At 41.7% G+C, this 26,085-nt stretch overlaps 1 protein-coding gene across 2 annotated transcripts in view; it reads right to left on the reverse strand.

Moving 5' to 3' along the window:
* The window catches only part of ASTN1 (astrotactin 1), a 294,586-nt gene that overhangs the window by 48,307 nt on the left and 220,194 nt on the right, over positions 1 to 26,085 (reverse strand). For both annotated transcript variants that reach the window (XM_063106058.1, XM_063106057.1), the window contains exon 16: positions 24,646 to 24,834. In XM_063106058.1, coding sequence (XP_062962128.1) covers positions 24,646 to 24,834 — 189 coding nt within the window. The remainder of the gene's footprint in view (positions 1 to 24,645; positions 24,835 to 26,085) is intronic.

Here is a 26,085-nt window from a genome sequence, read left to right on the forward strand (position 1 = left end):
ATGAGGAAGGAAATATTGCAATACGGAGAATGCTCTGATAAGGTCTGCAAGGTATTCAGAGTTTGGCAAAGGAGTATTTAACATTTATAGAGAGAAGCAAACAAAGCTAGAAAGAATCAGACATGAGAAAATGTCATGAGTGGAGAGTAGATCAGAGGATGTTTTATTCTGAAGCAGCCTGTGCTCAGGAATGGCCATGTGCCAGCTCTGGCTGAGGGTGGGCTGAAGTTCAAGGGCCTGGAGGAAGGAAAGAAGCTTAACCAAAGTTTGATTAACAAGCATTTTGTTCCCTCATTCATTAGTGGGGACAAGCAATTTGGCTAATCAGTTATGAGGCAAAGAATGGGAATTTGGAGAGTCTATGTCTGGCCTTATCATAGATAAACAAGCAGGCATCCTTGAATCTTATCTAAGTCTCATGGGGAAAGGAAGTTCTTTGCACTAAGTCATTTTCCAGAGGACAAAAGGATGAGGGGATTTCTTAACATCCAGGGAAAATTCAATATTGTCAATTCTCTCTGTGAACCTTAGTGGTTGTGCTAAAATCCATAGTTCCTATTTTAAAGATGATGAAACTGGGCAACAGAGACCTTGCCCAAGGTCACAAAGTCGTAAGTAGAAGCGAAGGAACTTGCACCCAGGTCTGTCTGACTCCAGGGTATACAGTCAGTCTTAAGTCACATGGTGGAGACTTAGTGTTTGAAGAAAGAGGGAATATGAGTGAGGCTCGAGAAGTCACTAAAGCCTTCATGGAGAACTAAATTTTGAAAATGGGCAGGTGCTGACTAGGTAGTTAGGGACAGTGTAGATTCCTCAAGGCAGGGGCAATAAGGTCAAAGAAATAGAAGTGAAGGTAGCTAGAGGTCATTAAAGAATGACACAGAAGTTTTAAGTGGAAAAACAATAAGTGTTACAGTTACATAGATAGGGTAGGAACATATTGAAGTGCTCCTGAGGAATTAGACCAGGAACTTAAGGCTTGAAGCAACAGTTAGGAGCAAGACTTTACCAGAAGCTAAATGGGATGGCGTGGAGGCTGAGGAAGATGAGTCAGACTGAATTCAGACAGTGAAATTCAATGACATGATTTAGAATGGATGAATAGATGAATGAATGGATGGATGGATGGATGGATGGATGGATGGATGAATGGAAAACTGGAGGCAAAAACAGCCAGCAGGCTGTAAGAACTATGCAGGCTTGAGGGTGTGGGGGTCAGACTGGATTAGCAACAGGTGCAGAGAGTGAGGGACATGCCAAGAGGGTATTTCAGAAGAAATCAGATGATCTGGTGCCAGTCTTGGATAGAGGAAGTTCAGGAGAAAGCTACCACCTCATTAGAAGCTGCATAATAACAAAAACTCAGAATTTTTCTAAGTAGGTTTATAGAACTTTTGATTTTAGGATCTCTTAATAGCATTACTCAAATAGACAAACAATAAGATATTCATGCTATGACATGATGGGACAACCTGAGTTAAGGTTAAGTAGGTTTCTTGTAAATATTTGAAAAGTCTTTAAAATTCTAATATGTGTTACAGATCTCCAGAGGAGGAAATATAGCATGCAGCGTTGCTCAAAAATAATTTGGACCTGGAACTCATTTCTTGCAGAACACCTTGTTGGACTAGTGTGCTACCCAGCCCACTTTGGGAATTACCCTCCTAGTTTCATTCTTAAGGACCTACTGTGGGCCAGGTGCTCCACCAGCCTTGTGACTCTTAGTCCTTACAATATTCTCTTTATCCCATTTTGCAGATGAGGGCACTAAGGTTTTAAGTCATTTATTTTAAGGTCATGCAGATGGTGAGTATCTAATAACCAAATGCTCCTCCTCTGTCTACACCACACTTCCTTCCACCTTACATATATTAGATCTTCAAAGTTAGTTTCCCAGCTGACTCCGGAACACCTGATTACCAGATTTTTCTGAGTTGTTTCCAACAACCTCTGAAGTCCTTTCCTGGGATGCAGGATTTCATATATCCTGGGCCTGCTGATACCAGCTTCCAACCTATTGGCATTAGCCTGCCGTTATACACAGCTACTGGTGGTATCATTTGGATTTTAGATTACTCCTCTCCCTTTGTTCCCCAGAACCCGACATCTATAAACATGACAGCACAGGCAGGAAAGGGCACAATGAGCAATCTTCAGCTTCTTAATGCAGGCTGGTGTGAGAGGGGAGGGGGAGGGCGCGGATAAGGTCCTGATGTCTCACATGTCCCTGCAATTGACATGCACCAGACCAGAGCTTGCTGGTGCTGCCATCACTAACCAGTTAGTGTTAAATTTAGAATAAAAACCAATTAAAAGATAACAAGAAAACATATGCTCGGAATGGCAAGAATCGAACACGACTGCTAGCTACTGCAGGGAAGTGTTACTGTGTTTTACAAGCCTGAATCTTCTCCCACCCATTCTCAGTCTTTCACCCACATCCTGGTTCATCTCCACCCAAATGGCTCTCAATGGAAGAACCACGGGATTTTTACTACAGCGGACGGACTAACCTGGATCTGAAAACCAGAGTTCAAAAAGAATCACTGTTGACTCCTGTGCTTGGCCAGACAGCTGAGTCTGGCTTAGGATCAAGGACACATTAGAATAATGACTTGGGCTGGGTTCAAGGTGCTTCTGCTTGGGGTTACTGCCAAAGCACAGGTTACTTGTGAGATAAGAACACAGGGGAGGATATGGCTTCCCATTCCTCCCCTATAGCTCCAAAAGGTGAGCCTGATGCTCAGGAGCTAGGACAGACACCCAGAGAGGCAAGGGTGCTGCCTTTGGCATCCCAGCTGTGGCAGCATCCAGAAGCAAATTGCTCGGTCACAAAAGCAATAATCCTGCTACTCAGCAACCCACATCAGCCAGTTCACTGTCTGCGCTGATGATCACGTTGCTACTGTGTCATCAGTGGGGAAGCTGCCGCAGGCCTGCGGGATTTCTAATCACGTCCCCCCAGGAGATGTCTGCAGGTGGGCCTTGGCACATCCCCACGCTCTCTCTCCACAGAGTCACCTATTGTCCATATTTGCTAACTTATTGTCACATCCACCCTCCACAGGTCTTTTCCTCTCTCTTCATCCAGACCCTCAGCAGTTTCCACCTGGTCTACTCCAAAATTTTCCCGACTGGTCCACTGTCTCTAGTTTCCATCCCTTCCAATCTCCATGCTGTTACTAGATGTATGTTTCTAAAGCACAGTCAGCACATCTTTTCCTGACGAATCCTTTAGTAACTCTCAAACGACAAGAGGGCATGGGTGGTGGCCCTTTCAACCTGTGCCCTGCGCCTCTCTCCAGCTCATCTTCCCCACTCCCCACAGGCGCCACTGGACTGTGCTTTCTCACACCCCGGGGTCCACGTGCCTTTCTCCTACTTAGAGACCCCCTCCTGGAGTCGGCCTGCTGGACGTTGCCTCCCACTCCATCACTCAGTCCAGACAATGCTTCCTCCAGAAAGGTTTTTCTCAACCCTGTCCCAGCCTGGCTCAGAAGATCCTCTTTAGAGCTTCCTGTTCTCAGGGCTCTAAGCGCTAATCACACTTCACTGTAATTTCTGGTTTACTGGGCAGCTTCCAGATGTTTTATGAACAACCTGAGGGCAGGGCCTGCCTCTTATCCATCATCCCTGTATTCCCTACACCTCACAGAGGGCCTGGCACCCGACCCACATTTAGCTGTGGGTATTTGTGGAATGGAACTCTCTCCCCAGGGGTGGGGTGGCAAGGAGAGAACTGGGCAGAGGAAGGAGTTTCTTCTGTTTGCTGTCATGTTAATTTGCCTAGTAATAATAAATGTTGGGTGGATGATCAAGTCTGATCTGGCATCCTCATGGGAGGGGTGCTCTTTCTGGGGCAGCACTGTAGGGAGATCCAAAAGTCAAAGGGACGTGCACCCAGGCCCGGGAACAAGCCCCCAGAGCCCTCCTGGTGTTCCGTACAAGACAAACAGATACGTGGCTCTGCAAGGCAAGGGTGAGGGATTATCAAGCCCTGGGTTCCAATTCCAGTCCTGCCTCTCTGTTTGTGCCACGGACTAGAGTCTTCACACTGCGGGCCTCAGTTTCTCCCTTCTGTAGTGTGCGGTGCTGGACTGCCAGTAGGAGGGGAGGGAGAGTCCTGGTACGAGGACGCAGGGCCTGTGGGCAGAAGCCCTGAGTGGAGGATGATGGCTCTCCTGCCCAGCATTCCTAGGGTCCGGGACAACACACTCACCCTGGAGACACCTCAAGGGGCAGAGCTCTGCTGTGCAAGGTGACTTTCAGGGTTTCCTAATTCGATGTGAAGCCATTGTGACAGCACAACCTGCTCTCAAAGACCCTTCATCAAACAGGGTCGTAACATGCAGCCTGCCTCCTCACGCCACAGGGTGCTGGGAAATATAGCATATGTGAAAAATACTAATGATTAGAAATCCCTGCATATATCTGAGGGGACTTCAAAAAGTTCATGGAAAAATGGAATTAAAAGGTAATAGGAATCTTTCCATGAACTTTTTGAAGTCCCCCTCTATTTTCTTGTAATTATTTCTCAGGGCTTTTGTGGTTAGAATACTTTATGTTTCTCTAAGTGAACTAGGCAATGACTTTTGACATACTGATCACTCCACCTCTCAGCAGGACAAGACATGACTCCTGGCTCTCTCTGTCGCAAACTTCCTGTGACCATCTGCCTCCTGGCTGCTCCTTCCAGTCTCCCCCACTATCCCCACTCTACCCCCCTCTTCCACCTAACCTCTACCTGTGGGAGCAACTCAGGGCTTGGTCCTGGCCTTCTCTTTCTGTCTTCCTGCCTAGGTGAACTCATCCATCCCCAGGGCTTTAGATACTAGTGGAATTGTGCAGACTCACAATTTGCATCCTAGATCTGACCTCTCTGAGCTCCAGACTTGCATATCCAATGGCCTACTTAACTTCTCCACTTGGATATCTCTACGGAAATGCAAAATTGGCAGGTCTGTGTGAAGCTCTTTATTTTCCACCTTCCCCCAACCTGTTCCATCCCATCACCTCCCAAATTAGTAAATGGTACTCCTGCATAATGGGTTGCTCAAGCAGATACCTAGGATATCTTCAATTCCTCTCCCCCTGCTCCTTCCTTCCCCAGATTCACCCTATCACCAAGTTTCTCTTTCCCCTAAACAAGCCTAGATCTGTTCTTTCCTGTCCATGTCCACTGCCTGGATTACTGCTTTAGGTCCCTAACTGGTGTTCTTGTATTTACTCTGACTTCCCCTGAAGCCATTCTCCACCCAGTGCAGGAGAGATCCAAAAACATACATTCGATTGTCACATTCTCCTTGGTGGTGTCCTGCCCAGTGTCCTGGGTGGGGTCTATGTGGCTCTGCATGGCCATCCCCAGCCTTTCCAGCCTCCAGCCAGGCCACTACTCCCTTGCTGACTCTGCTCCAAGCCCACGAGCCTTCCTCCCCTCAGGTCTTTGCACTGGCCGTTCCCTCTCCTGGGATGTCTTTCCTCCAGCTCATCCTCCACAGCTTGGCATAGTGCTATAGTCAGGCCTGTCCTGACCACCCTCCCTAAAGTGGGCCACTGCCTCTGTCACCATCTATCATGGCACCCTATTCATTATCCTCAGAGCTCATCCAAAAATTTGTAATTTTTGGTGATTCTTTATTTCCTTGTTTATATTCTGTCTCCTTCATGGCTACTCCATCTGAACAGGGATTGTGTCTCTTATATACAGTGTTGTTTGCCAAATGCCTACACAAATTAGATACTCAATAAATATTCACTGGATGGCTAATCATTTTTTTTTTTTTAATAAAAGAAGCACCTTTAGTTTTTCTTTCAGAGAATCATTTTCCTGCTCTATAAAAGTCTGTGGCTCTTTATGAAAATGTGTACCTCATGTCACACAGTCAGAGACATAAATCTGGGCAGTTACAACATGGAAGTGCAGACATCCAGCCTAGCCAATCTACATGATTCAAGTTATTACACATACATGTGGGGTACAACATTGATTTTCAGTAATTGTGTAGAATGTGTGGTGGTTAGATCAGTATGGTTAGCTTAGTCATCATTACAATGCGCAGTCATTCTTTGTGTCCACTGACCAATTCCTCATTAGCCCCCCTCCCCTCCCCTTTTCCACCTCTAGGTAAATTAAATAATTTTTTAAAAGAATGAGTGATTAAATTATAAGAGAGATTTTCTTTGGTTCCATTTTGCTTTTATGTTTACCTGTAGATCATTAATGACCTCTACCAGCCCAATGAATGCAGGATACGTGATCTATACAGATCCCAACATATTAATTACCCTTGAAGAAAGATATTGTGGAAATTTTGAAGAAATCACACCTCTTCTTTTTACCCAGCCCTGTGAAACAATTCAGAGACAAGCAAAGATTGGGAGCTGGTGTTTCCTGATATCTTCATTCCTGTCGTCAATACTGGATGTGAGCCCACTGTGAGCAGAATCTACGGCAACACCTATGGGGAATTGCAAAGATGTGGGGATAGAGTCCCTGCTCTCTAAAGGAAGATGCAAAACAAACTGTATAAAAATACATAAAGCCATAAATGCCCCAAACATATCAATATATATAGAACCAATTACTACAGTAATCGACTAGGCTTATAATAAACTGACAGGTGGGAGCAGGCAGTCAGCCTGGGCAAAGGAGGCACATACAAAGAGTGAATTTATACCCCACCTCTGTGGAATAAACCTTATAAAGAAAAACTCCAAGGAAAGTAAAAAATGTCAAGGGAGCTCAGGCTGTTGGTTTACCCTATTACGCTGTTTTCCCCTGCCATGGACACTCACATTTCACCTCCAAAGCACACATTTTAACTGGCACATTTATTGGGAAATTGAGCTGGAGAAATGATTCTTTCCACCTTTCTTTTTCTTTCTTCCTCTTTTTTTTTTTCTTTTTAAATCCGCGTAAGCAAAATTATCGTAAGGTCTTTTTGAACATGCTTGGTTTTTGCAATTGCTGTAAATGAGGACTCTTGAAGGCAGCATTAAATTCTTTTCTTTCTTCTTTTTTTTTTTTCTATTTCTTGATTTTTTGGTGGCTGGCTGATGACAAGGATCAAACCCTGGACTTTGGTGTTATCAACACCATGCTCTAACCAACTGAGTTAACCTGCCAGCCCCAGTGCATTAAATTCTGAATTAGTGGGATGAACGCTGTCCCTTGCAGACAAACATGTTGATGGGGCTTTGCGTGGTTATGAGTTAGTGAGGCTGTCTGTTCCTTTCTAATGATGCGAGGGGCTTTCACAGATCAGTGTGACTCCTCTCTGGAGCCCCAGGGTATGAGCTCTGTTTAAACACGTACCATCCCCTCTTCAGCCTCAGCGGGCAGCCACCAGACCTCACACAGTCTACAAACAACCCTTTGCATAGCCGCGAGGCAGTGGTCTGGGCATCCCATCACTGGGTGGGTGGACTGAGTGTCCCAGTGGACTGGGTGTCCCAGTGATGGCCCAGTCTAGCCCCACAGATCTTCTCCCCAGAAATGCTGCAGGTTGCAAGGTGTCTTTCATCCAAAGTTCTCTACACATGACCTCTTGCTTCCCTTCACAATGTCTCACACAGTCCTGAGGGAAGCCACCTTCAGTATAGGCACTTGGTAGCTGACAGAATGTGCACAAACCTTGTCCCCTGAGAAAGTTTCCAAGAAATGGGATAAATTATGAAGGTAGAGAGTGTTTTCTGGACCTTACCACAACTTTCCATGTCCTTTCTTTCCCTCTTCTGTGGGTCCCCTGAGGGCTCAGCCAGGCCATCCTGTAGACACTGACCAGCCACTTGCAAGCAGAGAAGAGGTGAGAGGAGGCTGGCCAGTGAAACAGTTATGCTTTCCCCTCAACTAGAATTCCACCATGGGTTACGAGTCTTCTTGTATTAACCATTGTATTCCTAATGCCTAGCACCATGCCTGATTGACAGTCAACACCGGATACATATTCTTGAATGAATGCATAAGCATCATTGCCTTGCAAAGGAAGTCATAGCCTTCCCTCGAGGTTCTATTAACAGAGGTCTACATATCACTGACTCTGCAGACAGCAATATATCAACAAGAAAGGAAAAGTTCACCTGGTAATTTTTAACAGAGGGAAATTGACCTGACTGGAAAACCGTCTACTTACCATCAGTAACAGGGGCTGAAATAATGTATTCTGGGGCCTTTGACTGCTGTAGCATTAATCATCTGCATTGCGTAGAGTAGCTGGCTATTGGGGCCAGGTTTGAAAATGATGTCACTATCCTCACTTTAAGAAAATGAATTACCTAATGTATTTCTGGTTAATTTCCTTAATATTAGTTTTTTCTTATGTATTTGTATTTTTCCTTCAATTTATATCTTCTATTAATTGAACCACCTTCCAAAGAGTTCCACGAGATTCAGGGAAACTGCCTCTGACAACAGAAGAAGGTAAACTAGGAATGGACTGGAAATGGCTAGTGACCAAATGGATAAGAGCTTAGATAAAAGCAGTTGATTATTTGTTGGTTTAGGACAAAGTATTTTTATGTCTTGTGTTTTAAACACGGGTTGCACATTACACCTAGCACATAACCCCTTATGTCTCACAAAGAAAACCTTTCCACTCACTTTACATAAGAAAAGCAATTATAGGAAGAGTGGTAAAAGAAAGACTATTGTTGACTCCTACAACATTAACTGGTAGCTGGAAGCTTGGAAGAACAATCACAAATTGGAGGTGCACAAATGCATCTAACCCTAATAATTCTAGTCTTACTTTGTGTTTGGTCATTTGGTTTTCATGTCTGGTCTGTTCTTTTAATGCCCAATTCCCAGACATGGCATTATCCACCACAACCATGCACAAAATACAGTCAAACCTGGAAACAGGAGAGGATGGATAAAAAGCTGGAACAAGACTGCCTTCAGGGTCATAAAGAGGAGAAGGGGAGTCGGTGTCAGGAGGTTAGGTGGTGTTTGGGCAGATATTGTCTTCAACAACATATTGTCATTTCCCTTGGAAAGGGAAGAAGAAGAGAAAAATACAGCATTCACTTATTTATTGATTCAAAAACATATTTATTGACTGCTTGCTAGATGCTGTGCATGGCATTGTGCATTGCAAGAGATGGGTGGGAATAGGGAGAAAATTCAGAGATTTGTAGACGTGGCCTCCACCTTTCAGCAATTGTTGACCTCCTTATGCCTTGAGAATACAAAAGTGTTTCTCTAAAGCAGGATGACTAATTGAAATCAGGAAAATATGTGAGCCTAATAAAAACACAAAAACTACTACGAATTTATCTCTCAATCCCAATATCCGCTGTTTGAACTGGGCTGTTAGAAGGGCTGGAGCCCACCTCAGGGGCACAAGAGGAATGAGTGTCTGCATCTGCATGCAGCCAGTGGAACCAGACAGCACAGACTTTGAATCACAGGTAAAAGGGAAGGTTGAAATAGCTGGATGCTTTCATGAATTTTTCCCCCTTTGGAGGATGGGCATGACAGCATCTTTGCATTTAAAAGGAAGTAACACCCAGGCTGCTGATCAAAAAGCTTTCCCAGGGATCCTTTTCCACAGAGAGCACATTTGTACAGACCCCCACCCCAAAAAACAAAACAAATCAAAACAAAACAAAAACATCTCTCATATGGGTGGGAGAAGGGATATTTATTCCCTGATATTTTCCCAGAGAAGGGGCTATAACTGGGACCAAACATGGTCGGTAAAGGATGTAATCCTGATCTGATTTTTGGAATGGAGGTTGTACCCTCCTGTTCCATTAGCCTGGTCAGTAGGCAATTTGTGACTTCTGAAATACACATCAGCATTTCTGTGAAGAGTGAGTTTCACCTAGGGAAAGTTTTACTGATATCCCTTTAAAATTTTTTATCAGTTGCTATTTTTTCAAAAATAGGAAGATGAGCTGAAAATTTTATTAAAATAATGCTAATAATAATAGTAGTAATAGTAATCATGAGTTCCAATACACCAAACACTTAAAAATACTAGGCATTGTGCTTTATATATAATCCTTGTATGCAATTCTTACACAACCTTACAATAGCCCTATTTTGCAGACATGGAAAGTGAGGCTAATAGCCATTAAGTAAACTTCCCAAAAGCCACATCTAATAAAAATTTTGATGCAATTCTGTCTGACACTAAACTCTTGTTTACAAACAACCACATTAAACTTCTTTCATTTGCAATATCAGTTTAGTTAGCCTATTTAGCCTTGAGTCAGGCATTACTAAATAGTGTATTCTGTTATCAGAAATAGAAATTATTTGCTGAGTTTACAGAGTCACAGAATATTAGAAGTAGAAGAAACTAAGTATAATCTAATTCAAGTTTGTTATTACATGGATGAGAAGGTTATTTTGAAGAGGGTTGAGGTAATTTTCTCCAGGTCAGCTAGCTGGCTAATGGCTCAACTGAAACAAGAAATCCAGTTTTGAATCCCAGTCCAGTGCTCTTTCCCTCAGCATGCCGCCTTAAAGCAGGAGGGCCATATGGACATATTGCTTAAGATATGAGGCACTCACCCCAAAAGATGTGAAACCTCGAAGATGTCAAGTTCAGATTCTCACATTTGATGTAGAATCTCCCCTTGCATCACCCTTTGTCTTGTGATTTTGTTCTTCCAGCATAGTTCTTGCAGAGATAACCAGTTGTGGAATACAGCCCATAACTTTATCAAGATTGAAAGCCTAGTACATGTGTCTTACACTATTATGCCTCTAGCCATCTGCTTATTTCTCCTGCGTCTGTTTCACGGTGGGCAGCCCACTTGCTTATTGAGCTCTATGTTGGATAAAAGATGACCTGAACAAAATGGCCCCATGTTAGCTTGCTGAATCTAGGAAACAGAACAAGTTTGGCCAGAAGTACAGTTTCTTCCCCTTGTATTCCGTCAGAGAATCCAGGCCGCTCTACCCCACAGTCATGTTGGTTATCAGTCTGATATTTCCTAATTACATCCTACATTATTCTAGGAGCTATGTGGATTCAGAAAAAAAATTGTAAGGGCTTTTTGTTTGCTATTTCAACTGCCTGGATTGTGCTGCCCCCAGATAGTTGTGTGGCCGGCTTTTTCTTATCTTCCAGGTCTCAGCTGAAAGTCACCTCTGATCATCATTGTTACTGAGGCCTTCTCTGTGCCCATCATCTTAGCCAGCCCCCAATCCTCTAGTCAACTTCTGCCACATCAACTGGTTTCAGTTCGTTGACGGCCATCTATCACTATCTGAAATTATTGCTTTGTTTATTTGTTACTTGCCATTTTCTGTCTTTTCTTATAGGATATAGGCTCCATAAAAGCAGAAAAATTTTCTGGGTCAATCATCATATTATGCCCAGTGCCTAGACCAATGTGTAGATAAAGAAGGTGTTGAGTAAATGAATGAATAATCCCATTCCCAGGAAGTAACCAATCAAGCCATAAAGGTAGAGCTTACATATTTGGAGTAGTTGAGAATAATCCAGAATACGATATAATTAACTACTAAATTGTAAGGTATGGGCAATATGTTAGTATTTATTGTAAGACCCATAATTGTATGAAAGAGGTTTTGATATCAACACCAGAATTGTCCCATCAACCAAAATACTACCCAGGTTAAAATGTGAAACTCCATAGTAATTTGTGGCATCTAAAGGAAAAAAAAAAATGAGCACCCCTTCTGAATACTTTTTCGAGCAACCTTCACAAAGTTTGCTTGAGATAGTAAGATGAAGACAGTGTTGCCTAGAGTACAAAGCTTAAAAAAAAAGAAAAGAAAAATCAGCTTATCGCCTTTTATCCTGATGTTGGCATGTTTCCAGTTCCTTTCAGTGCCTGAGGGCTTAAGACAGTTCAATTCTGCACACAAGCTACTTTCTGCACACGAGCCTAATGATCGATGGATTAACCAGAGAAAGCCCTGGTCCAAAGTGGAAACCACTCAGGATAGTACTCCTGTCCATGACACTCCTCTGTGGAGATGACACCAGGACATAACCCAGGAGGCCACTGTGCCATGGCTCCCATGTTGTAGTTCATGTACTGGATGGATGAAAAGTAACAATGAGAGAACCTACTGCCTGTCGGTCTTCTAGAAAAGTAGGAGTATATAGCCTTGTTACTCAGAATGTGATCCTGGGACTAAGAGCTTTGGCATCATCGAGGAGGTTGTCAGAAATGCAGAACAAAAACACTATCTACAACCTAAGGAACCAACAAACAAAGAAACCAAACAGTAAATCAGAAAGCAAGGAACAAAAGACACCTAAGACAACCAAACAACCAATAAAATGCTAGGAATAAATCAACACCTTTCAATAACAACTCTTAATGTTAAAGGCTTAAATTCCCCAATTAAAAGACACAGACTGGCTGACTGGATCAAAAAGCAGGACCCAACTATATGCTGCCTACAAGAGACCCACCTCACCCATAAAGATTCACACAGACTAAGAGTGAAAGGATGGAAAAAGATTTACCATGCAAACAGAAAAGAAAAACGAGCTGGAGTGGCTATTCTTATATCTGACAAAATAGACTTTAAACTAAAAACCATAAAAAGAGACAATGAGGGACACTACTTAATGATAAAAGGACTGATCCATCAAGAAGACATAACAATCATAAATATGTACGCACCCAATGTTGGAGCAGTCAGATTTATAAAACAAACTCTATTAGACCTAAAGAAGGAAATAGACACTAATACCATAATAGCAGGGGACCTGAACACTCCACTGTCAATATTAGACAGATCATCTAGGCAAAGAATCAGTAGAGAAACACAAGATCTAAACAAGACTCTAGACCAATTGGAATTGGCAGATATCTACAGAACATTCCACCCAACAACCTCAGAATATTCATTCTTCTCATCAGCACATGGATCATTCTCCAGGATAGATCACATATTAGGTCACAAATCAAGTCTCAATAAATTCAAAAAAATTGGAATTATCCCATGTATCTTCTCAGACCACAATGGATTAAAACTAGAAATTAATAACAAACAAAACTTTGGAAACTATACAAACACATGGAAATTAAACAGCATTCTACTTAATGACATATGGGTCCAAGAAGAAATCAAGCAGGAAATCAAAAAGTTTATTGAAACTAATGAAAACAATGATACATCATACCAAAACCTGTGGGATACTGCAAAAGCAGTATTGAGGGGAAAATTTATTGCATTAAATGCTCACTTCAGAAGAATGGAAAGATGGCAAGTGAACAACCTAACACTTCACCTTAAAGAACTAGAAAAACAAGAACAATCCAATCCTAAAGTTGGCAGACGGAAAGAAATCATTAAGATCAGAGCAGAACTGAATGAAATTGAAAACCAAAAAACAATTCAAAAGATCAACGAATCAAAAAGTTGGTTTTTTGAAAAGATAAATAAAATTGACAAACCATTAGCATGGCTAACAAAAAAAAGAAGAGAGAAGACTCAAATAACAAAAATTAGAAATGAAAAAGGCGATATTACAACTGATTCATCTGAAATACAAGGAATCATTCGAGACTACTATAAACAACTATACGCCAACAAATTTGAAAATCTGGAGGAAATGGATAAATTTCTGGACACACACAAGCTCCCAAAACTGAACCGTGAAGACGTAGAAAATTTGAACAGACCAATAACAATAAAGGAGATTGAAGCTGTTATCAGAAGGCTCCCAACAAAGAAAAGCCCAGGACCAGATGGATTCACAGCAGAATTTTACCAAACATTCAAAGAGGAATTGACACCGATTCTTTACAAACTATTCCAAAAGATTGAAACGGACGCAAATCTCCCAAACTCATTCTATGAAGCAAACATCATCCTGATACCAAAATCAGGTAAAGATATAACCAAAAAAGAAAACTACAGGCCGATATCCTTGATGAATATAGATGCAAAAATCCTCACTAAAATACTAGCAAACAGAATACAGCAACACATACGAAAAATTATTCATCACGATCAAGTGGGATTCATCCCAGGGATGCAAGGTTGGTTCAACATTCGCAAATCAATAAATGTGATACACCATATTAATAAACTCAAACACAAGGACCATATGATCATCTCTATAGATGCTGAAAAAGCATTTGATAAAGTTCAGCACTCATTCATGACAAAGACCCTCTATAAGTTAGGTATAGAGGGAAAGTATCTCAACATAATTAAAGCCATATATGACAAACCCACTGCCAATATCATCCTGAATGGGGAAAAGCTGAAAGCTTTTCCTTTAAGAACAGGCACTAGACAAGGATGCCCACTCTCACCACTTCTATTCAACATAGTGTTGGAAGTACTAGCCAGAGCAATCAGAGAAGAGAAGGAAATAAAGGGCATCCAGATTGGAAAAGATGAAGTCAAACTGTCCCTGTTTGCAGATGACATGATCCTATATATCGGACAGCCTAAAACCTCTACAAAAAAACTGTTGGAATTGATAAATGATTTCAGCACAGTAGCAGGATACAAAATCAACACACAAAAATCAGTAGCATTTCTTTTCTCCAATAGTGAACATGCAGAAGGAGAAATCAAGAAAGCCTGCCCATTTACAATAGCCACCAAAAAAATAAAATACTTAGGAATTGAGTTAACCAAGGAGGTGAAAAATCTCTATAATGAGAACTACAAACCACTGCTGAGAGAAATTAGAGAGGATACAAGAAGATGGAAAGATATTCCATGCTCTTGGATTGGAAGAATCAACATAGTGAAAATGTCCATACTACCCAAAGTGATATACAAATTCAATGCAATCCCCATCAAAATTCCAAAGACATTTTTCTCAGAAATGGAAAAAACTATTCAGACATTTATATGGAACAATAAAAGACCACGAATAGCCAAAGCAATACTCAGCAAAAAAAATAAAGCTGGAGGCATAACACTACCTGACTTTAAGCTATACTACAAAGCTATAATAACCAAAACAGTATGGTACTGGCATAAAAACAGACACACTGACCAATGGAATAGAATAGAGAATCCAGAAATCAACCCACACACTTACTGCCATCTGATCTTTGACAAAGGCACCAAGCCTATTCAGTGGCGAAGGGACTGCCTCTTCAGCAAGTGGTGCTGGGATAACTGGATATCGATATGCAGGAGAATGAAACTAGATCCATACCTCTCACCGTATACTAAAATCAACTCAAAATGGATTAAGGATTTAAATATACACCCTGAGACAATAAAACTTCTTAAAGAAAACATAGGAGAAACACTTCAGGAAATAGGACTGGGCACAGACTTCATGAATACGACCCCAAAAGCACGGGCAACCAAAGGAAAAATAAACAAATGGGATTATATCAAACTAAAAAGCTTCTGCACAGCAAAAGAAACAATTAAAAGAGTTAAAAGACAACCAACAGAGTGGGAGAAAATATTTGCAAAATATACATCTGACAAAGGATTAATATCCAGAATATATAAGGAACTCAAACAACTTTACAAGAAGAAAACAAGCAACCCAATTAAAAAATGGGCAAAAGAGCTAAGTAGGCATTTCTCTAAGGAAGATATCCAAATGGCCAACAGACAAATGAAAAAATGCTCAACATCACTCAGCATCCGGGAAATGCAAATCAAAACCACATTGAGATACCATCTAACCCCAGTTAGGATGGCTAAAATCCAAAAGACTCTGAACGATAAATGCTGGCGAGGCTGCGGAGAAAAAGGAACTCTCATACATTGTTGGTGGGACTGCAAAATGGTGCAGCCTCTATGGAAAATGGTATGGAGGTTCCTTAAACAATTGCAAATAGATCTACCATACGACCCAGCCATCCCACTGTTGGGAATATACCCAGAGGAATGGAAATCATCAAGTCGAAGGTATACCTGTTCCCCAATGTTCATCGCAGCACTCTTTACAATAGCCAAGAGTTGGAACCAGCCCAAATGCCCATCATCAGATGAGTGGATACGGAAAATGTGGTACATCTACACAATGGAATACTACTCAGCTATAAAAACGAATGAAATACTGCCATTTGCAACAACATGGATGGACCTTGAGAGAATTATATTAAGTGAAACAAGTCAGGCACAGAAAGAGAAATACCACATGTTCTCACTTATTGGAGGGAGCTAAAAATTAATATATAAATTCACACACACACACACAAACCGGGGGGGGGGGAAGAAGATATAACAACCACAATTATTTGAAGTTGATACAACAAGCAAACAGAAAGGACATTGTCGGGGGGGAGGGGGGGAGGGAGAAGGGAGGGAGGTTTTGGTGATGGGGAGCATTAATCAGCTACAATGTATATCGACAAAATAAAATTTAAAAAAAAAAAAAAAAAAAAAAAAGAAATGCAGAAACTCAGGCCTCACCTAGACTTTCTAAATCATAATCTTCATTTTAACAAGATCCTAGGTGATACATATGCACATTAAATTTTGAGAAGCAATGCTGGATAGGAGAACAAAAACTATTCCAACAACTGTATCATCATGGATCATGGCCAAAAAACCCCCACAACAATCAAAACTCAAGGTGAACGCAGTGGATCTGCCATGAAGGCTAACCAGGGCTGACATCTGGCTCCTGGTGGGTTCTCCTTAGACCAGTGTCCTGGCTTCAATTATTTCTTGATTCTATCTTATTTTGTCCACTAACTTTTCTAACTTGATTTCTTTTTGAGCAATTGGCAGGCAAAACAGCATGAAGCCATTCCCAGTATATTTCAATAGGGAAACACATTCTTTTAATCCTGACTCTGAGACTTATCTTGTGACCACATGCAAGTTACTTATTTCTTTATCTATAAAATGGGCAGGGTAAGACTTAAGTGATATATGTGTTTGATGACTAAGTGAGAAAAGCTTTGTAACATGCTTAGCAAAGTGTCTGGCTCAAAGTAAGTGCTCAAAAGATGGTAGCTGCTGGGTGATATTATTCCTAGTAACTTCCTGTCTCAACCTACAGATCCAGTTTACTCTGGACTCATTGCTTCAGTACCTAGGGACATAAAGACTCAAATTAAATCCTCAAGCATATGTTTAGGAAAGCTTAGTATCTCTTATGGAGTCTCTGTCAATGACACCACCAGGCTCAGCTTTGGCAGCATTTTCATCAGGCGTGTCTGCCTGTGAACGCCATAGAACCGCTGTCTTCTCAAAATCCCCCCTCTGCTCACTGCAGGGCTTTGCATGTTGCAGGCCCTCAGCAAATATGTGCTGATCGAAGTAATTAATCATTTAGAGAAAAGAGCTATCAATCATAACTGTTCTACTACATGAGTGCTAACTTTGTTGCTGCCGATGTGTATAGAAAGATCCTTCGAAGCTGGTTTGCAACCTAGGGTAGTAAAATATAAATAAAGCGCCATAGAAATTTAAGGTATTACTCTTCATTGAATTTCTATAAAGTCTGTGTCCTTAACTTAATCAGATTTTTATGCCATGTGCCGCAATTATGCAAGTTAGCCTGAGAACTGAACTGGATTCAAATACACAGGACCAGGTCTCGGCTGACCAGCACTCACAGGCCAGGATTAGAAGGCCATGGCTGATTCACTGTTGTTTTGGTTCAGCCATAGCAAAAGTATGCTCGCTACCTGGAAGTGAAATGAATTGAGTCTGTCCCGGGCTATAGCCACACAAAAGTAAATTGGAAGGGAGTCGGAAACGTGGCATCCTGTGTGGTGGATATACAATGACATGGAGGTGGTGCACACCTTTCTTTGGCTCTAACCTGACTTATGACTGTGGAGAGGTAGAGGGTCACCTTAGGGGATAAACACTCAGCTTGTGTCTTGGAAGAAGGGGAAGTCATTCTTCTCAGCTTTCTTCATGGGAAGGAAGCAACTGGATAGAAAAAACAAAATGTGGATTATGGACTAAAAGGTGCAGTGAACAGGAAGAGCTTGCTTAATGCAATTTGTCAATCTGAATTGCAGACTCCGTCCATGTGCACATAAAGCAGTGACAAGAAATGGCAATAGCAGAGGTCAGATCTAAAGCAACAATGACAGTGATTCTGGAAAATTAAAGGAATAAAGACCTGAGAAAATGCATTTCCAAATGGAGTATAAAAATTTCATTTTATTTATTTATTTTTTCTTCCAACTTGGCTAATAATTTGGAGTATAAGAATTTTGAAAAAGAAAGAAACTGTACTGTGCTTAATGAATTAGGTGGAGGAGGAAAACAACCCTTGGAAGTTCTTTTCAGAAGGATGTTCACTTTTTCTTGGTCAATTCTCTGGGGTCTACAGGTCTATAGCTCTTTACTGTTTTTTTTTCTAAAGTAAGAGAAGATAAACTCATTTCTTCGATAACTGTGGGTGCTAATCACATGCCAGGCACCATGTCACGGATGCAGACTTAAAGATTACTGAGATGCAGCCATGTTGTTGTCTACTTCCTCCCAGACTTCCGTGCAAATTTCTGCTTTCTCTAGATAAAATTGTATGTTTTGCTTTTTTCAATTAACTTTATAAGTTTTCACTCAAGAGAACATAACTTTTCAGAATATACTTTTCAATATTGTAAAAGGGTTTTATTATAAATGTGGCATATGCTTGCTGTGAGAAAAGCAATACAAAAATTTTTAGTACAAAGAAACAAAGGTCCCTCACCCTTATCCCTAACCTTGGAGTGAACAGATAACTTGCTCTTATATATTAATGAAGTTATTTTGAGATTTTATGTACAAGTTTCTAGTTCTGTGTATATATATATATATATATATATATATATATATAGTGTGTGTGTGTGTGTGTGTGTGTGTGTGTATGCAAGCGGTCTTCAAAAAGTTCATGGAAAGACTTGTGTTATCTTTTAATTGTATTTTTCCATGAACTTTTTGAAGTATCCACGTTTGTGTGTGTGTATGTGTGTGTGTGTATGTGTGTATGTGTATACATGAGGGTACTTCGAAAAGTTTGCAGAAAGAATCATATTATCTTTTAATTTTATTTTTCCACAAATTTTTTGAGGAACCCACGTGTGTGTGTGTGTGCATTTAGAAAAAGGATAAAATATGAAAATACATATACACATAGAATTATTTAAAAAGACCTGAACCTAATATATCTATTCTTCTGCAGTTTGCTTTGTTCATTTCCAGATGGCTAGGAATAGCATATCTCCAGATGGGTAGACAATAAACGTGTAGCAATGGTTGCCTGATTGCCTCTGAGGAGTGGAACTGGGTTAGCAGAAAATAAGAGTGGGAAGATTTGCTTTTCATTTTGTTCTTCTTTATGCATTTGGAATATTTTAAATATATAAACTTTTGAAATTAAAAAAGAAGAGAAATATGGCAAGTGCTGTCAAGTCTATTATTACGGGATATAGTCATACAGGAAAATGACAATACAGGGAAATGTGAAGCGTTCTGCAAAAGGACACATATAAGGAGCTATAAGAGCATGAAATAGGCAGCAAAGAACTCTACCCAGAGAGTCAAGGAAGGGTTTGAGGAAGTGGTGACATTGGAGCTGGTTCTGGCAGAGGAGGCTGTGCAGATGGTAGAATGGAGGTTTGGATGACGAGGTCAGACAGAAAGAGAACCTCATGTTCCCAGCTCAGAAGTGTGAACCTCCAAACCAGGTAAAACCTTCGTCCTAGACTCAAGCTGGGATCTGACACTGGGAAGGGTATCATTTAATTGCAAATGGAAATTTATTGAGCTGAAGAGGGCAACTCAAAAATGCAAGGAAGAAACAGAAATCATAGCCAGAAAGACTAATTTGCTGACCCTCAGGGCCTAGGAAGAGAGGGAGATCCCCCCAGAAATTAGGTAACAGAACAGTCACAAGGAAAAGGAGAAAAAAGAGAGTTCCAAATAAAGCGCAAGAGAGGGACCCAGGAGAAAATTTTTCAGTGAGACAGAGGAGTTGTGGAGACTTTAGAGAGCATATGTGTGGCCTTGAACTGGGGGATGTAGGGAGCCTCTGGGGCCCTAACCCACGTGGAAGCACATGAAAAGGCTTTGTATTGACATCAGGTAACCTTGAGTCATCAGAGTGGAGGGTGCCTGGCGTGGGCAGTGGTCAGTGATGCAGGAGCTGGACAGGGATGAGGGGTGGAAGGATGAATAACAGCCTCCACAGGCCTAATCTCTGGAACCTATGAATGTTGCCTGTGAATGGTAAAGGGGATTTTGCAGATGTGATTAAATTAAGACTCTTTAGAGGGGGAGATTAACCCGGATTATCTGTGTGGGCCCAATGTAATCAAAGGGTCCTTATAAAAGGGATGCTGGAGGAGTCAGAGTCACAGAGAAGGCCATGTGACTCAGAGATTGGAAGGATGCACTTTGAAGACAGAGGAAGTGTCTACAAGCTGAGGAATGCAGGTGGCCTCTAGAAGCTGGAAAGGGCAAGGAAAAGCATTCTCCCGTACAGCTTCCAGAAGGAACCAGTCCTGCTGGCACCTTGATGTAGCCCAGTGACACTGATTTTGGACTTCAGGCCTCCAGAACTGTAAGAAAATAAGTCTGTGTTGTTTTAAGCCACCAAGTTGGTGGTAATTTGTTACAGCAGCCATAGGAAACTAATACAGAGAGGGAAGCCACACTGTGCACGCTAAAAGGCAGTAAGGAGTCAGTGAAGGGCTTCAAGCTGAAGAGTAAGGTCATTAAACTGCATTTAAAAGAGATAACCATCTAAAAAAAAAAGAAAGCAGTTCACATAGAAGTTGAGAGTAGAATAATGGTTTCCAAAGGATGAAGAGAGGAAGGGAGGAGCAAGAGTGGTGGACTAATGGGTAACTGTGCTATCTACCCTAAGTGAATCAGTGCACAGCGTATGCATGTATTGAAACAACATAACGCACCCTACGAATACACATAAGTACTACAGATATGTGTAAGGAAATGCTAAAATAGTTTGAGCAAATAAATAAAAATAAAAAGTACAACAGCTAATTGTGGAATGGAATAGAATTGCAGGAAACTGAAGCAAAGGAGATACACGAGGAAGCTATTTCAATCATTTTTCTGGGAATTGATGCTGTAAACTCATAGAGCTTGCAGACATGGAGAGGCGGAGACCTGTTGAGGAGAGGAAACAGTGAAAACGATGGGGCTTCCTAATGGCTGGATGTGGAGGATGGAGAAGGAGGTTGAGAAAAACTCCTCACTTTATATTTTAACCCATCAATGGAGTTCATGAATCTACGAGTGTTATAAGGGAGAGAAAAGAGATATTGATCATCGAGGAGCCTGTGGAATCTCCAGGTAGAAATGCTAAACACTCAGGAACAAATGCGGCTTTGAACCTCAGGGAAAAGGGGAGGTTTAGATGTGTAGGTTGAGGCAGATGTGAAAGCAACACCCAGGAACAGTGAAGAGGAGACACAGTAAGGATGAAATCCTGGAAAACGACCAAAATGTAAATGATTTCCTTCGAGCAGTAAGGGTAAAAAGAGGAGAAATAAAAGCCAAAGATTTATGAAGAGAATCTGGACAGAATAGCACTAGGGGCACTAAGGGAAGAGAGAATTTTCGAGGAGGCAGACCTCTCCAAGAGAGACAAATTCTTCAGCGGAGAAGATGGAAGGGTCTCAATAGATATTGGGGACCCTCTGATTGAGAACCCCTCGATGTCCTTCTCCAGTGCTGTGGGGTTAAGCCACTCTACTCCACATTTGAAGCAATCATTTGAAGAATGAAATGGGGTAGAGGAAGTAAAGATGCATAAACCACTCTTTCAAGAAATTCAGTGGTAATGTATTGAAAGGAAAAAGTAGTAAAAAAGGTCACATGCTTATTAAAAGATTATTTTTTAGGAGATACAGGTTGGGGAAGAAAGAACTCAGTGGCTGGAGAGATTGTGCAGATTAAAAAGAAAGAGAAAAACGGATGCGTGAGGTCTGTGACTAAGCAGAGAGGAAGAGCCCGTGCCCCGGCGGGACGTTAGCTGAGAGGAGGAACCCATGACGCTTTCTGAGACAGGAGGGCAAAGGACGATGGGGGAAGATGTAAGTAAGTTTAGATGTGTGGACAGTGGAGGTTGGGAAGTTGTATTTCTTCCAGCCTTTATTTGCTCTACAAGAAAAATTTAAGGCATAGAAGCTAATCTTAGATGATTAGAAATAGAAGTATATTTTTCACAGGCTTCCATCAGACTTACCTAGAGACAGGTCCTAAATGCTGGTCTGGCCAAACCACCTAGTGGCAGTGTGACAAAACATGCCTGTGGAATGGAAGTCTGCCTTTAAAGACATAGCCAAAAATATCCATCTCTAAATTTCATCAGCCAGGCATAACTGAAGCATGTTACGTGTGTATAATAGAACCCATGGGGAAATCACCACATCAGAGGGGCTTTTTCCATTGTTACCACCACCCTTGCCACCATCACTGACAGCAGCAACAATAAACAGTTGGAACCTACTGTAAGGCATGGAACCTACGCATAAGAATTTTGTAATTCTGTAGAGAAAAGAGGAGATTCTTTACCCAAATGCTTAAACTGAGAACACTTCCCACATAAAGGAGGACTCGTAAGGATCCATACACTATCATAACTGGGGAACCACCGAGGGCATCAGAGATGTGGTCCAGATAAGGAACCGACTAAAGCAAAATCCCCTGGCTGACTCTAGATTGCCAGCCCTTGTGCTATTCCCACTTCATTTCACTCTGATGAACCTCCTTTCCTACTCAATCCATAAGCAATTCTGGGTATCTGGTCATAAGTGCAGAAGTAAAGAACAGGGAAACCCTTTCCACTAGGAGAGTTTTAAAGTTAGAGCAGGCAAGAACATACAATCAAAAGACTCAAGTCCAAAAAAAGTGTCACCTGCATGTCATGGTAGGTATAGCCTTCTCAGCACACCTGTCACTCCTAATGTAAAGTCCCACTCTACATTTATTCTCTCAAAGTGCAGAAGAGTAGAAAAACATCTTCCTGTGTCCTATGCACTTATCATTCTTAGTCAGTAGCATGCCCTCATGCAGGGTTTTGGAATAAAAGAATAAGTACCTAGGGAGGAGAAAAATATTTATGAGTCAGAACGATATCGAACAGCAAAACAGATAAACCCTATAACTCAGAGGTAAGGCTCAGAAATAGAGAGTGGTAGACATGGACAATTGACAGAGATCAAAGTAGCATACTAAGATGTTTGAGTATCTTTTAAGATCAATAACAAGCAAGGAGTTATATAAATCATATTTCAAAGAACTAAAGTCAGTAGTTGGACTGTAGCAAAACTACAAAAAGACTGAGAGGCAAGGGAGGCTTGAGATCAAGAGAGGTAGGACACAATGCCAAGGCCATGGACAACCTTCCCCATTGGGCTCAGTGTTTAACCTTAAGGACACTGCAATAGTTGAGACAGAAGCAAGTTTTAGAACCAGGAGCTCTGGGTAAGGTCAAACTTATTTCCCAGAAATCCCAGGCCCTGGCAATCCTTGAACCACTGGCAAGCAGAAATAGAAGAGGATTCAGCCTTTTGCTTCAGCCCCCAGACTCTGGCATGGAAACATAAGAAAGCTTTGCCAACTGGAACTGGTATTATCTACAATTGCTTACATCACACTGCTCTCTTGGCAAACTGGAATCAGAACAAAGTTAAGAACCTGAAGTTTGAAGGGATACCAGAAGCTTGTGGTTGTGTCTCTGAGTTTAGAGGAATCAGGGCTTGGGGGAGATTCCTGCAGCAACTGTAGCCCAGACACAGATCTCTTGCTTCCAGGACAAAGTGCCCAGTGAGAACAGAAGCTATCTTGGCTCTGCTACCTCTTGAGCAAGGCACAACAGGAATTTGTATGGAGCTCAGAGAACCAAGAGCATCTCAGCTACAGGGGCACATTTGTTCCCATGGCAGTCCTGCTGGCAGGGGAGGGTCCCCTGTCTCAGAGGAACCCGTGAACATTGAGTCTTAAGATTACCCATTTCTTGAGTTTTCACTGTGCTAATTCATCACTTGCCCTTTAGTGGGTCACATATCCACAACATGGCCTCATCAGAATGCCATGTGGATAAGATCAGAAGAAATTCCACGAATGGCAATTCTAAAGTCGTCTTGGTTGATCAGAGTACAAATATACTGACCAGTACTCCTACTATACTAGAAGGACAATTCAGGAAGTTTGAAAAATTTCAATTTCTTATACTTACTTGGGCTGAATGTAACTTGCTTTGAGGACAATGGACAAGGATTTATTTGTGAGGCTGTTATCCAGAGCTATATAAACAGTTGGGGCCATTAGAGATTCTCTTAAACACAAAGCAGGAGGAAAAATGAGCCTAAATATAGGGCAGGATGGAGTATGAAGGGGTTTACTATGTAGTAGCTGTAAGGGGATGCCGGGCAGCGTTGGGACTGTTGGAGGCAAGATGGAGTGACAGAGACAGAAACACTGTCCTCTTTCTCTCCCACTCCAGAAGAGCAGTCTGATACTTTGCTGCTGCCATAGCAGTAGAATGAACGGCGGGGGGTGAAAACCTTTAGAGGACTCTCTGTATGATAACTAACACAGTAACCATACAGTTTTGACCCCATCCTGCATCTAAAATTCCCCTCATTTTGAGATTTGGTTTTAGCAACCCAACCTTGGAAATTTTAAGGATGGGCATAGAGCATTGAGGGAAAATCTAAACTCGTTCTTTCCTTACAGACTCCTTACATTTGGCCCTACTGTACACAGGCAGCTGCACCTGCATGCCACTCACTCACCTTTGCTGATGTCTTCATACTCCAGCCAGAGTCGTCGCTGGACCTGTTTGTTGGGGTACCAGATAGAACAGGACTCCTCAAAGCCATAGACAGCTTCCTGGATGTAATGGTTGCCAAACTGGTCCAACAAGGACACAAAATCTGCACGAGATGTAGCCCCATCCAGGGAGTGGAGAGCGTTGCTGAGGGCTATGGAGAAACATCACCCAAGAATAAGAGTGAGGGGTCACAGTTCAGGTATGTGGACTCCTAGGTAATTCAGCCCCAAATGTGGAATACTTGTGTGGCCCGAAGTCATGCTGGAGAGCTGGCTGGAACTATCAGGGGAATATTTCCATTTAGTTAAATCAGGTGTTTCAGTTCCTAAATGGGTATCTTTTAAGCCAGTTGCCTGTGCTGCTTACTTTGTGCGAATTAAGCAGCATATTGCCAAATCTCCACCCCTGCCTGCCTTAAGTCAGTGCTTTTTTTCAAATGATAGGTCATGGAATTAAATCAATTTAATGAGCTCAAATAATAGCATTTGGGGGAAAAAATGAAAAAGAATAGCATAGTTTAAAATAAAAACACAAATACCAGCAGAGAACATTTCGCATCATAAGATGACGTATCGCTTCGTGAAACTTCTGTTGTGTGTATGTGGGAGTGTGTGTATGCACCAGGCCACAACATAAAACCAAAAAAAGTTTGCAGAGTATTGTCTTCAGATATAGAAATTGGCAATGGGAAGACAAAGGAAGAAAGAAAATTCACTAATAACTAATATACTGCTTATATCTTATTTCAGAAAATCAAAAGTAAGAGGACTGGAAAATGACGAATGGAAGAAAGAAACTGCTTGCTTCCCCATCCTCCTCCTCAGCAAATCTCCGTGGGTTTGCTGTTTCTATTTAAGAGGATTATACTCGTTGGAAAGATGGCCTGTAGTAGATTTTCCAAATCTAATACCGCCTGTATCTGGCCCGCTTTACATAGCCTTCCTTTCTACCTGCCTGTGTCTCATCACGGCAAGGTGGAGGCTAGCCCAGACATGAGACCACAAGTGCCTGAGGTCCACATCACTGTGACACTGGTGACTTTGACAGGCACGTGGCAACAGAGATTGTTAACCTCTAATAGGCCCAGCAACTGTGCTGGGTGTAAACTGTGTATTTGAACGGGGTACAGTCTCTACTGCCATGTTTTCCTAGAATGAAGAGTAGCTTGGTTCTCTCTAGATGTTCTACACCAGCAGAGTTTCCTTCAATAAGCTCCCCATCCCAATCCCTTCTTGCCACAAACTCTTTTGTGTTAAAAAAAGTTCTGATAGGTGTCTTATGGAAATGTTCTATCTCCTTAATGCATTATCTTTGTCTGTGCAGAAAGCTTTATCCTTTGGGAGTACATGTCTCACTTCTCTCCATAACCTTCTATCTGTCCTCTACCATTTATCTTCCTTCT

Source organism: Cynocephalus volans, chromosome 8 (assembly GCF_027409185.1).
Source record: "Cynocephalus volans isolate mCynVol1 chromosome 8, mCynVol1.pri, whole genome shotgun sequence".
Lineage (NCBI taxonomy): Eukaryota > Metazoa > Chordata > Mammalia > Dermoptera > Cynocephalidae > Cynocephalus > Cynocephalus volans.